Source organism: Chiloscyllium plagiosum, chromosome 3 (genome assembly GCF_004010195.1).
Source record: "Chiloscyllium plagiosum isolate BGI_BamShark_2017 chromosome 3, ASM401019v2, whole genome shotgun sequence".
Classification (NCBI taxonomy): domain Eukaryota; kingdom Metazoa; phylum Chordata; class Chondrichthyes; order Orectolobiformes; family Hemiscylliidae; genus Chiloscyllium; species Chiloscyllium plagiosum.
The window spans coordinates 103,727,660-103,739,364 of record NC_057712.1 but is presented as its reverse complement, the minus strand read 5'-3'; the positions used below and the strand labels follow the sequence as shown (position 1 = coordinate 103,739,364).

The window sequence follows — 11,705 nt, the reverse complement described above, 5'->3', positions numbered from 1 at the left end:
AGCTGTATCACTCTACGGTTCCACCAGATTCAATACCCAACTGAGGACGATTTGAGAAATAAACAGCTGTCCTAAACCAGGAGCCATTAAATCTACTCAAGTTTGAGGTGAAAGAGAAGTAGAGAACGTTGTTTATAAATTCGCCGAACAAATTCAAACGTCCGTTCTGTTATTAGCATTAGATCTCCTTTTAAATATCACGGGAGGTAGTCACGGATTTATGGAAGAGTAAAACGATTCACTCCAGATCAATAGATCTGAACCAAACTCCTTATTCCCGTGCTCAGATCCTAACAATGTTCCTTATTGGACTGTCTGTACAGAGGTCGATTCACTGATGTCGTTCTTTAAAAAAACACATGATTAACGAGCACGAAGCGGTACTGGATTGATTGTCCTACATTTCTTATTGAAGGACAGCAGACTGGATGGGCCGAGTTCTGTCCTCCGTTTTATGGTCTAATTATTCAACTTGCAACATTTGAGACGCATTTGGATGGGTATATGAATAGGAAGGGTTTGGAGGGATATGGGATGGGTGCTAGCAGGTGGGACTTGTTTGAGTATGGATATCTGGTTGGCATGGACGGGTTGGACTGAAGGGTCTGTTTCCATGCTGTACATCTCAATGACTCTGTAACAAATAGCTCTTCTGGCGCCCAGGTTCAAGTCCTACCTGCTCCAGATGTGTGTAAAAGCATCTCTGAATAGATTGATTAGAAAATCTCTAAAACAGATAGCCTGAGGGAAGAAAGGGGGAGAGCCAGTGGAACATCCCATTGCAATGTTTCCACTGTATTTGTTACTTTGGTATCAATGCGCATGCTTAACAAGCACTTCCAAAGAAACTGACATCCTGGAAAAGATTTGGGAAATGGCAACTAATTGCAGCAGAAGGAATAAAATGCGAAGTCTGAAACGAAGAGCCCCCATTTAAGTCAATGGTTGTGACATCCACTTGTCCATATGCTTCATGCTGGTAGCGAGCAGTAAGTGTGAAGAGGAATATTGGCCGCTGTTTATCCGCCTTCAGTGGCGTTGCTTTTGGGAGTCTTGGGCTGACCAGCCTAGTCTTCAGATGGAGCTGAGGCGGAGGTCAGCGTTTCCTACAGCAGCGCCCAAAGGCAGAAACCACGTTGTTAGATCATCATATAGTCCTATCTCCTCATTTAGAACACGGCTCTGCAACTCCGTCCTGCTCCCTGGGGGTGTCACTGCATTGGAGTGGCGGGAGGTGGGGGGGGGGGGGGGGGGGGGGGGGGGGAATAACTGCACTACTGCAAGTTTAGATCAGCTGCTTCAATTATTGATTTAATTTTAGCATACAATTAAAAGTGTTGCCAATGTATGCAAATGTAATCTTTTGATTGTCTAAATAAATATATAGTTTGAATGTTGTTTGCTCGATTATTTGTATGGAAAATGTAACTGAGTTAATTTTGTATGATCCAATCATTCTTTGTATTTATTCGACCTCCACTTCGCCGTGTTTCCTAACTCAGTGATTTGTTCTAGAAGCGATGATTTGACTCTAATACTGTACTTAATCTTCCCGGACCAGACAGTCTCTGAGCGAGTGAAAGTAGCTGGACCTCGAGTAAAACCTTGGTCTGTTCACACGTGAACACACCCACACATCCCTTTATCCTAAACTGTTCCTCTTTTGAAAGCCTATCCGACGATCTGTTGTACATTTAATGACACGGTTCCTTGACAGGAGCAAATTACTGCAGATGCTGGAATCTCTACTGAAAACAAAAAGAAAATGCTGAGTCGGGCAGCATCCCTGGAAAGAGAGGCAAGCTAACGTTTCGAATCTCGATGAGTTTTCATCAGAGTTCGTTGTTACCCGAACTGATAACGTACAAATAACTCTGTGGTCGAGATTCTGAATGCGTGTACCACGGCCTCTGGGCCACGGCAGTCCCACTATCTCCACTTTCTCCAACTAGTTCACACAGGATTGCATCCTCCTATTGTTACATATGAGCATTTCTCTCACACACTTTCTAATGCAGGGAGAGATCTCTGCTCCCTTGTTGACAGTGGCTAATTACTTTGCAGGCGTTGGGCCGCCTCTGAACATGAGCAGCGATCGTGCAAGATCGTCAGGCAACGGTTGTTGGCCATCGTCACCCCAGTTTTGTTCGTAACCCTGACTTCGAAAACACTTGGGTAGCAGTCAGGAGCTGGCGCCAGGTTGCGAATTGTTTCTTTTGTCCACGATGTCAATGCTTTGACAACGGCGCGGCTGACACTAGCACAAGTCTAACATGTGCCTTTCTGTCCCACTCTATCTGGCTCAATGCCACCTCAGCTGGTATACACCAACTGGGCAGTGGCGGTGCCGCAGCCAATACCCTGGTCCAGAGGCAGTGATCGAGTGGTGACACCCAGAGTAACGGAGCACAGACCGGAGCTGGAATCGGAAATCTGACCGAGAAAGTGGCAAACCAGACATTTCGCCACTGAATCGTTAGCCAAGGCACCCATTTTCTTGCGGATATGGAACCTGCATATATCGATTGACCAAAACAAAAGTCAAAACAAAATAAAGAACTACGGATGTTGGAAATCTGTGAAGGAACTCAGTCGTTCGGGTAGCATCTGTGGAGAGAAAGCAGTCAACGTTCCGAGTCCACTGCCCCTGTTTCAGCTCAGTGTTTCTTCGTTAATTTCTGTTTTCGTTTCAGTAAAAAAAGGGTAAAATAAGAAACGCCACTTAGCATGAATATCAATACATCCCTGAACACAAATTAAATTACATTAATAATGTATCGATCAAAAAATGATAATCAACTGAAAAAAATTAGGAAGTACTTCATAACTATTGCGCTTAATTAATACACCCATAGGATTCACAGTAATATTTGTACTGCAGTTAATCTGTCACTCAAAATAACCGAATTAATCATGATTTACTGCAATGCATATGTTGCCGCGTTAACGCTTCAGACTAATGGTTAATTATTGTCCAAGGTTAAATTGCGTTGCCAGACTTTGTACAAGAAACTCTACCAACTAAATCCAAATCGCTTAGGTTAAAGAATTCTGCGGGACCTGTGTGAGAGCACTCTGTGCCTAGAAATGCAAAACACGTTCTGTACAAAAGCGAACTCTCCGTCCAAATCTGTAATGCGATGAAGAATGTCTTCTCCTCAAGTAAAATGAATTGAGTCTGGATCTTTTTGAGGAAAAAAAAGTGCTTAAAAAGCATTAATTCTGACTTGTCCTGCTATGTTGTCTAAACGGTAACGTTCAATGTAGTTCATTAATATTCGCCATGTAGTGATGCTACATGGTAAATATTAGAGATAAAACTAATCATACACAATTGTTGTTGTAACATTAAATTTTTCATTGATTTGTTCGTGCCTGATTAACGAAGACAACTTTCACACGCATTGAAGAGTTTGAGCCTGTGATCGCGCAGTGGAGACTGATGCATTGGACTGGCTGTGTGAGTACAGCAGAGAAAAAATGTACTCTTCAGCCGAACGAATCTGTTTCAGTTCCACGCCTTGTAATTGTTCGCTCCTCCTACAAAATATGGTACTGATAAAGATTTTAACAAGTGTTTAATTCGAACTATCGGAATCATCCTCAGAGTCAGAAAGTGGAAAGGCAGGGTCAACATTTGTAAAACAGTGCGCATTTGCTGTATTCTGATTCGGATGCATTTGAGTCTCGCGATTGCGACTGTAATTAATAGACCTGTCTAGTATTTGGATTGGGCTGCAAAAATTAAACTAGAGCATGACAGATTCCAGCAAGAACCGTATTAACGCCATCCTTACATGTTGAAACTGATGACGAAACTCAATTGCCCATTTTAAGTAAGTGGCACCATTTCATGGCATGGAATATTTTGGACACCCCGAATCGACATGATGTCCAAGATTTTGGGAAGCAGGTTTTCCAGTGGGAGTTGGTGTGTAATGGCACTGTAGCTTGTCGAGGATAGCCAGCGAACGCCTGGGCCCAGTCATAGCGATCGTTACCCCTCATGACCAAGCCCATGTTAACACCGCAATCTCCTCACTACACTTCAGCAGGGTTTCAGCTCAGTTCATCCAAGATACTTTTTCATTTGGACGAGAAACCTGTTGGCTCGGGCGCTCCGTTTCTGTTTGAGGCATTAGCCTGCTCTAAGAAACCCTCCCACGAATTAGCACCTCATTGTAACCTTGTAATCCCTAGGTGGTGACTAAATGTTTTTCACCTCCCCGGCCGCTCAGCTGCAACGCTCGGCTGGCTGCGGAATGAATTGGATTCACGGGGCGCTTGACATTTATGAGCAAAATTGACATTTTGTTTTGAATGTCCTCGCCGCTTATAAAGCAGTTTCTTCTCAGCCGCTACCCTTGTCAGTGGGAGGTGCATTACTAAAGCGCCGGCTGGAGAATCCAGTCAGCAAAGAGCAGCGAAGCTGTCGGCAGTCACCGCTTTTAAGCGTCTAGCATGAAATATGTGAAAGACCAGGCGGAAAGCATCAGATCGACTGCTCAGCCGAATCCATTTCGCACCGATTCGATCGTCAGGCCAATTTCATCCATTAAATCGTTTTTTTTAAAAATGGAAGAAATCAAAGGCCTCACATTTTGGAAAGCAAGTGATGTTTATGTAGTGAATAAGCATTTTGTTTTGCATTTTGCGGCAGACGCCAATGCCTGTGCAGACGAATGGATAATGTACGTAAATTGCTCCCGGCTCCATCATTGTACTTGACAGCTCTCCCCTCCCGAAATCCAATGTTTAACAGAAATTCTTCTCTGCCATTAACCTTAACGCTCTACTTGGTGCTAAATACAGGCAAGCTGTGGAAAACTACAGAGCGTATGTCACTTGCATTTTTTTTTTAAATTTCACAGTTCGCTCTCAAAAGATGTTTTTGTGCGAAAAGACCCGACTTCCAACGCTTCGCCGTCACCACTTGTAAGAATGATCTGCTCGTGTCTGTGAAATAATATTTCTGCAATGATACACAAAGTTACAGAGTCTTTCTTATTGGGGCGTGTGCCGTTTTAATTCAGGTGTTTTAGAGAATATCACAGCCACTATTATAGACCGCTTGCCTACTCAGACATTCTTTCTCAACTGTCTGTTTATTAGTAATAGACCCGTTGATACAGATTGGGAGTTCTTCACTTGGAAGTTAATACATTAAAGTATGCATTGAACAAGGGAAGTAACACTACTACAGGCGCTTGCACGATGTATCTTTTAACATAGAACCTGTATTCATCTTCTACAAAGGATCTAAATAGGGGATTTAGGAGGAGCAAAGTTTTTTTTAAAAAACCTCGAAAGGCTTATTTACTCATTCAAAAAAAAATCAACAGGGAAGTTTTGCTATTACACTAATGGATTTGCAAGCAAGATCACAGTAATTTCAATTGAGATTGCGTTCTAAGTATGTTCCTGTGTGTGTCAGTACAATTAATAGGGTTATATAATTGTTACCATCTCTGGAACGCGTGTCTCTCAGAATTTCATTCTGTAAGTTAATGTGAATGTTCACCGGAGTAAGGATGTCATTTCGTTGTGGGGAATATGCAATGTTTTGTGCATGCAGATACTTCTGCAAACCTTGCCGCTTTGTACAATAATGAGGGGACAAACATTATAATTAACTCGGCAAGAGATCCCAATAATACCATAATTAACGATTAATTCTCCGACGAACAGAATATGCCATTAAAAGGAGTTAAGAAAATAGCTTTATAAAGGGTTTAAAAGCAAATTCAATTACTCGCTTGTTGCAGTCATTAAGAGTTCGTGGGAAGAACATTGTATTTCAATTAAATTATGGATGTAAATTCAAGTTGTAGAGTGTACTGAGACATCGAATGTTGTTGCTGCGATTACTGTTTAGATTCATATTTTAAAATAATCATTTTACACATTACATTATTATACGCGTCATTGTCTAATTGTGAGGCGCATTAAAACCGCTAGGGCGTAATTAATATTCACTAGATGAGGTCACATTAAAGACATATTTAGTATCACCTTTAAGCTACATTGTGCCAGTAACATTTGTCTCTTGCTAGCTTTCTAATATAAAAAAAAATCAGTGAAATTAAGGTAGAAGCGAACGTAAAATACAGGAAAGGGATTAACAGCTCCATGTGTGCAAAGACTCTCGGGCACATCTTTGCATCTGTTTGCGGACCTTATTTTCACATTCACTCAAGCATTGGACCCATGTTTAAAAACAGGTTGTGCAACGAAACTTGAAACATCTCTCTGCACTCCTATGGACTACAGTACTAACTGATGCTGGGCTGCATTATTCCGCCTCTGCTTTGGACAGATTAATGTTTAGAGTGCTGCGCGTTTGTTGTATTGTATACAATGAACACCTATACTTAGACTATGCACATCTTTGCTTCATTTTCTGATAGAACGCATTATAAATAGTTATGAAATTAGCTAGAATCATGAACTATTTTACTGACTTAATTATGTGGGAGGACCTTTACCATGTTACTGTAAATGTTATAACTCGTGCAGAGATTTCAATTGTGACAATTTCTGATTGTTTTTATGTAACGCCCTGAGTTTATGAATATAACAATCATACATTTACACATATACGAAGTAGGAGACTCGAGATAATACATTTTGTAGCAGCACAGCATAAAGATATTGACAATAAGTTTAATTTAACTGTGCCATCCTGCTCCAAGTTAAGTGAAGTTCGTGTCTTGTTTATAGTTTTCAGCAAATGAATACATAACGCAATGACATTCAGCTTCCTAATAACGCGATTTGCTTTCTATATTCCACTATTTATTGCTTCACGAACGGGTAAATTTTCTTCTGAGTTCACGGTACAACTCCAACTCATTTTGCGGTACAACCTCTTTGCAATGAAGACGTGATTATTTCCCTCTATGCACTGCAATTATTAAATCTTTAATATTTCCTGACTTCATAACGCTGATATTCAATGAATTCCAAATAGTTATGTACTTATAATCATATTTGCCATATATGCGTGCATGCAACGTGAACTCTGCATTTCTATGCCATCCTGGACCGGTCCAACTCGTTTTAAGCGTTTGTCAATCTTGCCTGCACCCAAACAACAGCTTCCCCCCAAAATATCTCCCCCCACGATTTGGGAAGCCGAGGGTAGAGTAAAGAGGTCAGAAGTCAATCTCTCCCTCACATCCTTGCCTCACGCAAGTGGGAGCGGCGGAGCGCGTGACCCGTCCCGGGGCAGGGCAGCCAATCGGAGCCGGGCTGAGGGCGGCTGATTGACAGGTTGGGCGGGAGCGGCGGCGGGCAGCGCCAGTGGGGCCGGGCTGGGAAAAGACTGGAGCAACAGCAGCAGCGGCGTTAGCGGCGGCAGCGAGGCGCGCTGCACACACTGCTTCGCCAGGCAGCTAAAGTTCAGCGTCGGGTTCTGGGGGGGGAGGGGAGACTGCTCCTCAGAGCCGGCGGGAGCGGTCGTGGCAGCAGCTGTACGGGGCAGCGACGGCCTGCCATACAGACCGAGAGGAGGAGGAGGAGGAAGAAGAGGGGAGGGAGGGATCTAGGAGAGAAAACTCGACAAACTGAGGACTGTTCGTTACCCCTTGGCTATTTTGCGAGTGTTTACTGAAGATTGCACCAAATTTCCGCTCCCCCACCCCACTTCCATCCTATATAAAATGTAACTTGGCTTTTAATGAGTCACCTCAGGTGAGCAACGTGAGGCCAAAGTAATATGATCAGACCTTATGGGGAAAGAAATTCAAGTAAATAGTAAATGCCATTATATTTAATGCAACATATACAGAAAAGTGCTGGAAGTAAAATTGCGGCTAATTTGGAGATTCCCCATAATGAAATCAAACCAGCCAACACCATCACCACAAGGCATCTCATGCGAGTTTGCATTAGCATTTCGTCTATTCGGTAACTGTAAGTTACCCATCTAATTGAAATGCTGTCATTAACAATCTGTTGCACAGCAGAGCGAGCATTTTGTTTTCTCCCGTTCTGAATTGAAGCATGGTGCTTGGGTTTTTAATTCCCCTTCTAATGCCTGTTTCTTTCTGCCTTCCTCCAGACACTTGCCATTTGCGGGTATGAAAGCTTGAAGCACTTTGGCGATTGCATCTGCCGTGAGAAAGGGAACTTTGGGACTGAGGCTTGGTTGGATTATGGCTCGCTCCCTGCGAAAGCAGTTCCCCTCCAGGTATAAAATCACAGCAAAGAGCCCTTGGCACGGTGCACCCACTGGCACAGTAATGCCAAGCCGCCTGCGAGAGTACTGATCTGCATTGGAGTGCTGTCAAAAAATCTCACACTTGTACAGAGAAAAGACACCACGGCTTCTACTTGGCATTGATTTTAATATTGTTTTGGCTGCTCGTGAATATATCGACGTTTACGTTTTCCTACTTAATATTGCCAAATCTAGTTCAATTGAAAAGGGGGGAGTTACTCTCCACCCCTTCAAAAACGGTTAATTTCGACATATGTGCTGGTTTTCACACGTGGTGTTAAAACACTACCGTTCCTTTTCTTGGGGGAATGAACCTATGGCAACGACGTTGTAAGAAAAGGGAACAGAAAACGAAATGAAGGAAAAGTCCAAAAATGCTGCCCGGACGAGACGGGAGAAGGAAAACAGCGAGTTTTACGAACTGGCCAAATTACTGCCACTGCCATCTGCAATAACCTCCCAGCTCGACAAAGCCTCCATCATCAGACTGACAACCAGTTATTTAAAGATGAGAGTGGTTTTCCCTGAAGGTAGGTAACGCTATTCAATTTCTCAAAATTGTTGTCGGCCCGGTTAACACACGGTAGTATGGAAGAATGAAAGTTACTGTTAAATCTGAACAGAGCACACGGGAGAGACTGCCACCGGTTACAACTTTAGTAATAAGCGCCGTGGTTGCAATGTATACAGTGTAAAGAAGTGTTATTTGGACAATAACCGCCTCTCAAAGTTCTGAAATTGTGAGTGGTATTTTTTTTCATATGATCGAATGTAAGTATAAAATCTTTAATAATGCATAGCAGTGCCGCACTGAGGAAAATCGTGGATACATTTAGTCTGCCAAATGCGTCAGTTTCCTCTGAAGTCGTATTTAATTTTATTTGCAGTTAGACCCTTCTATTTTAAATGTTCCACGTATGCAATAGTGATCAAATTTGGTGTTATTCAGACTCATCGACATGTCACAAGTGAACATTTTAGTAGGATTTACTCGTGTGTATATTTACTGTCCACTAATCCAATATGTCGGTCTTATTTTTCTTTTTGAGTTTAATGAAAACTTTGGCAAATCGTGTGTGCCGCATTGAAAGTATCTAATTTATTTTAGAAAAGTTCGTGACGTACAGTTGTTGAAGTCCGATCAGTACAAAGTAAGGAATGCTGCTATTTAAAAAAAAAACAAAGCGACAGTTTACGTTGTACTTGGCAGAATAATTCAATTCTCCGACAACGTTTGAGAAATATTGGCTGTATGGCTTAACAAGGGAATGCCTAATTCAGAACACTTGAAAGAAACACGTTAGCATAATTTGTAACAACATATTTTAGTGGGACAAAGCGGGATTTCTGACAGATGTACACAAGACGAGGCTTGAGTTCTTGCTGTTGTGGAGGCCCATTCACAGGATAGTCTTCTTGGCCAGAAGTGAATCAAGTGAAATGTGAAGCTAAAGCCACCCAGACTTGTATTTAAAACTTTCCTCCGCCGTATGATTTATGCGCTCATGTTGTGGCTCAGCCGATGTGTCTCCACATCTTTACTGTTGACTTTTCTGAGCGTCTTCATTGCAGTTCACATTTGGGATAATCCTGTAAATCGTGAAAGTGTTGACATTGAGTGCTTAACTCAATTAAAATTTAAGGTTGCCGTTTTGTGCATGTTATGTGCGAGAATGTTGACCAGCGGTCTGTTGACGTTGATTACTTTCTTGTTCGCACCCGTTTCCTATAGCTGTGGGCACAAAGCTATAGTCTAATCATTTGGTTTATTTATATCCTCAATATCTTCCGTTTCAAAACCAAAAATGTTCGCAAGTCTCCCTCCCTCCCTCCCCCACCCCGTGGTGATTTACCAGCCCCAATGGGCTACTTTTCCGCATGCTTTCAGGAGACTCTTGTCAATTATATTTTTGCATATCTGACGCGGAGTTTGATCAAACGAAGCATATGGCGCTGCTTGTAAGGTGATGACTAATCTATGGGGTTTTAGGGAGTGAGGGGAGACGGATCTGCTCATCAGAGAAAAAAAATGTTTCAAAACCCCAGGGAAACTGGGACAAAGTACGCCACAGCAACAACAGCTTGATATATTCAGCACGCAGACAAATTCATCTCGTCCATCCCCTCTCACCACATACCACACACAATCTCAGGTCACGTAAGGATACGAATTATTTCTCCACACCTCAAACCGTAACTGGCTTAAAACAGCGAGAACAGGGGCTGACCATCCTTTCCTCAGCTAGTGTATCCCCCGTAAAAGTACATTCTCGCCATGTCCTTAATTATGCCCTTGTAAATCCGATTTAAGAAACGAACTAACTAATTTCGTGTGACATTCCGAATGTGAGTTCTCAGAGACCTAGAATTGCAGCTGTAACCAGGTGAGATATAACGGGATGTGTTCCACACCAGCTCAACTTCAAATCATACACGGATCTCCGCTACAAATTCCCCTCCTCCAAGCTGATATTTCACAGCTCGGTGCCACTTTTATTAATAATGCCGACAATGCCACTAATCCCTCATAATATTGTGCATGCATACTCCTATGTCCGATCAATAATTCCGGATGGGATTATTTCTCAAGATAAATCGTTTATATTTGAATGGATCTGTGAACAGGAATACATATTTAAACCCGGGTGAACCCGCATCTTGAAATGGTCAAAGTGCCAAGAATCGCAAGTTTTGCAACTGAAACTCTGGCTGCCAGCCTGACAAAGTGCCAATCACTTTGCAAAGTAGTGGCTTGGGCTGTCACCATGTTCCATCACCCTTAGTGTTTTTAATGCATCGCCGCACCTTTGTGCAAAGGACACATTAAGTTTTTCGAGAATCGATAGAAGATGAACAATTCTATTCTGAGTCACTGAAGGAGTCATGAAAGAGAGAGGCTCCGAAGCAGCCGTGATTAGTTTGCTTTCTCGATCCCCTCCGCGCCTCGGAAGCAGTTTCATTCTGGAGGCTGCTGTTAAAACTCATGCTCAGAGAGCATAGCTTTCACGTATGAGAGAGAAAAAATGTGTGCTTCAAATTCAAATCTTTTACACGCGCCATTTAGAAGCCTTTGCAATTATTTGCTGCACGAATTCGCTTCTAAATTATAACCAGTGAAGTGCAGTGTTGAGAAACGAGTTGTTAGAAAACAAATGTAATGATTTAAGCCAAGGTAAAGCCTTGGCTGGGGAGGATAAGAGCATGACTGCGTGAAACAAACGCATTTTAAGAAACGAATAGTTTTGTTCCTTCGCATAAAGTTCTGCCAGTCTCTCTGCTCAATGTTTACTGTCACCGGGCGATTTGGATTAATACCTTTGACTCCGGGCAGCGGCCGTTTGTGGTCAAACTGGGAATCCCAAGGGAGCAGGAGATTATGTTTAAGAACAATTTTCGATTTGCATCAAATTTACTCAGCGGTGAAGGGAATGTTGCTTGAGAAGAATAACTGTCTCTGCACCAAAATGGCTGTTGCTTAAAATGT

At 42.5% G+C, this 11,705-nt stretch overlaps 1 protein-coding gene across 2 annotated transcripts in view; it reads left to right on the top strand.

The window, feature by feature from the left end:
• The first annotated feature begins 7,427 nt into the window (after window positions 1–7,427).
• LOC122548402 (single-minded homolog 1-like) overlaps window positions 7,428–11,705 on the top strand; it is a 91,468-nt gene continuing 87,190 nt past the window's right edge. Inside the window, exons 1-2 of one of the 2 annotated variants that reach the window (XM_043687006.1) lie at window positions 7,428–7,692; window positions 8,063–8,751. In XM_043687006.1, the coding sequence (XP_043542941.1) occupies window positions 8,577–8,751 (175 nt within the window). In that variant the 5' untranslated portion in view covers window positions 7,428–7,692; window positions 8,063–8,576. The remainder of the gene's footprint in view (window positions 7,693–8,062; window positions 8,752–11,705) is intronic. The other variant, XM_043687005.1, reaches the window with a different exon arrangement.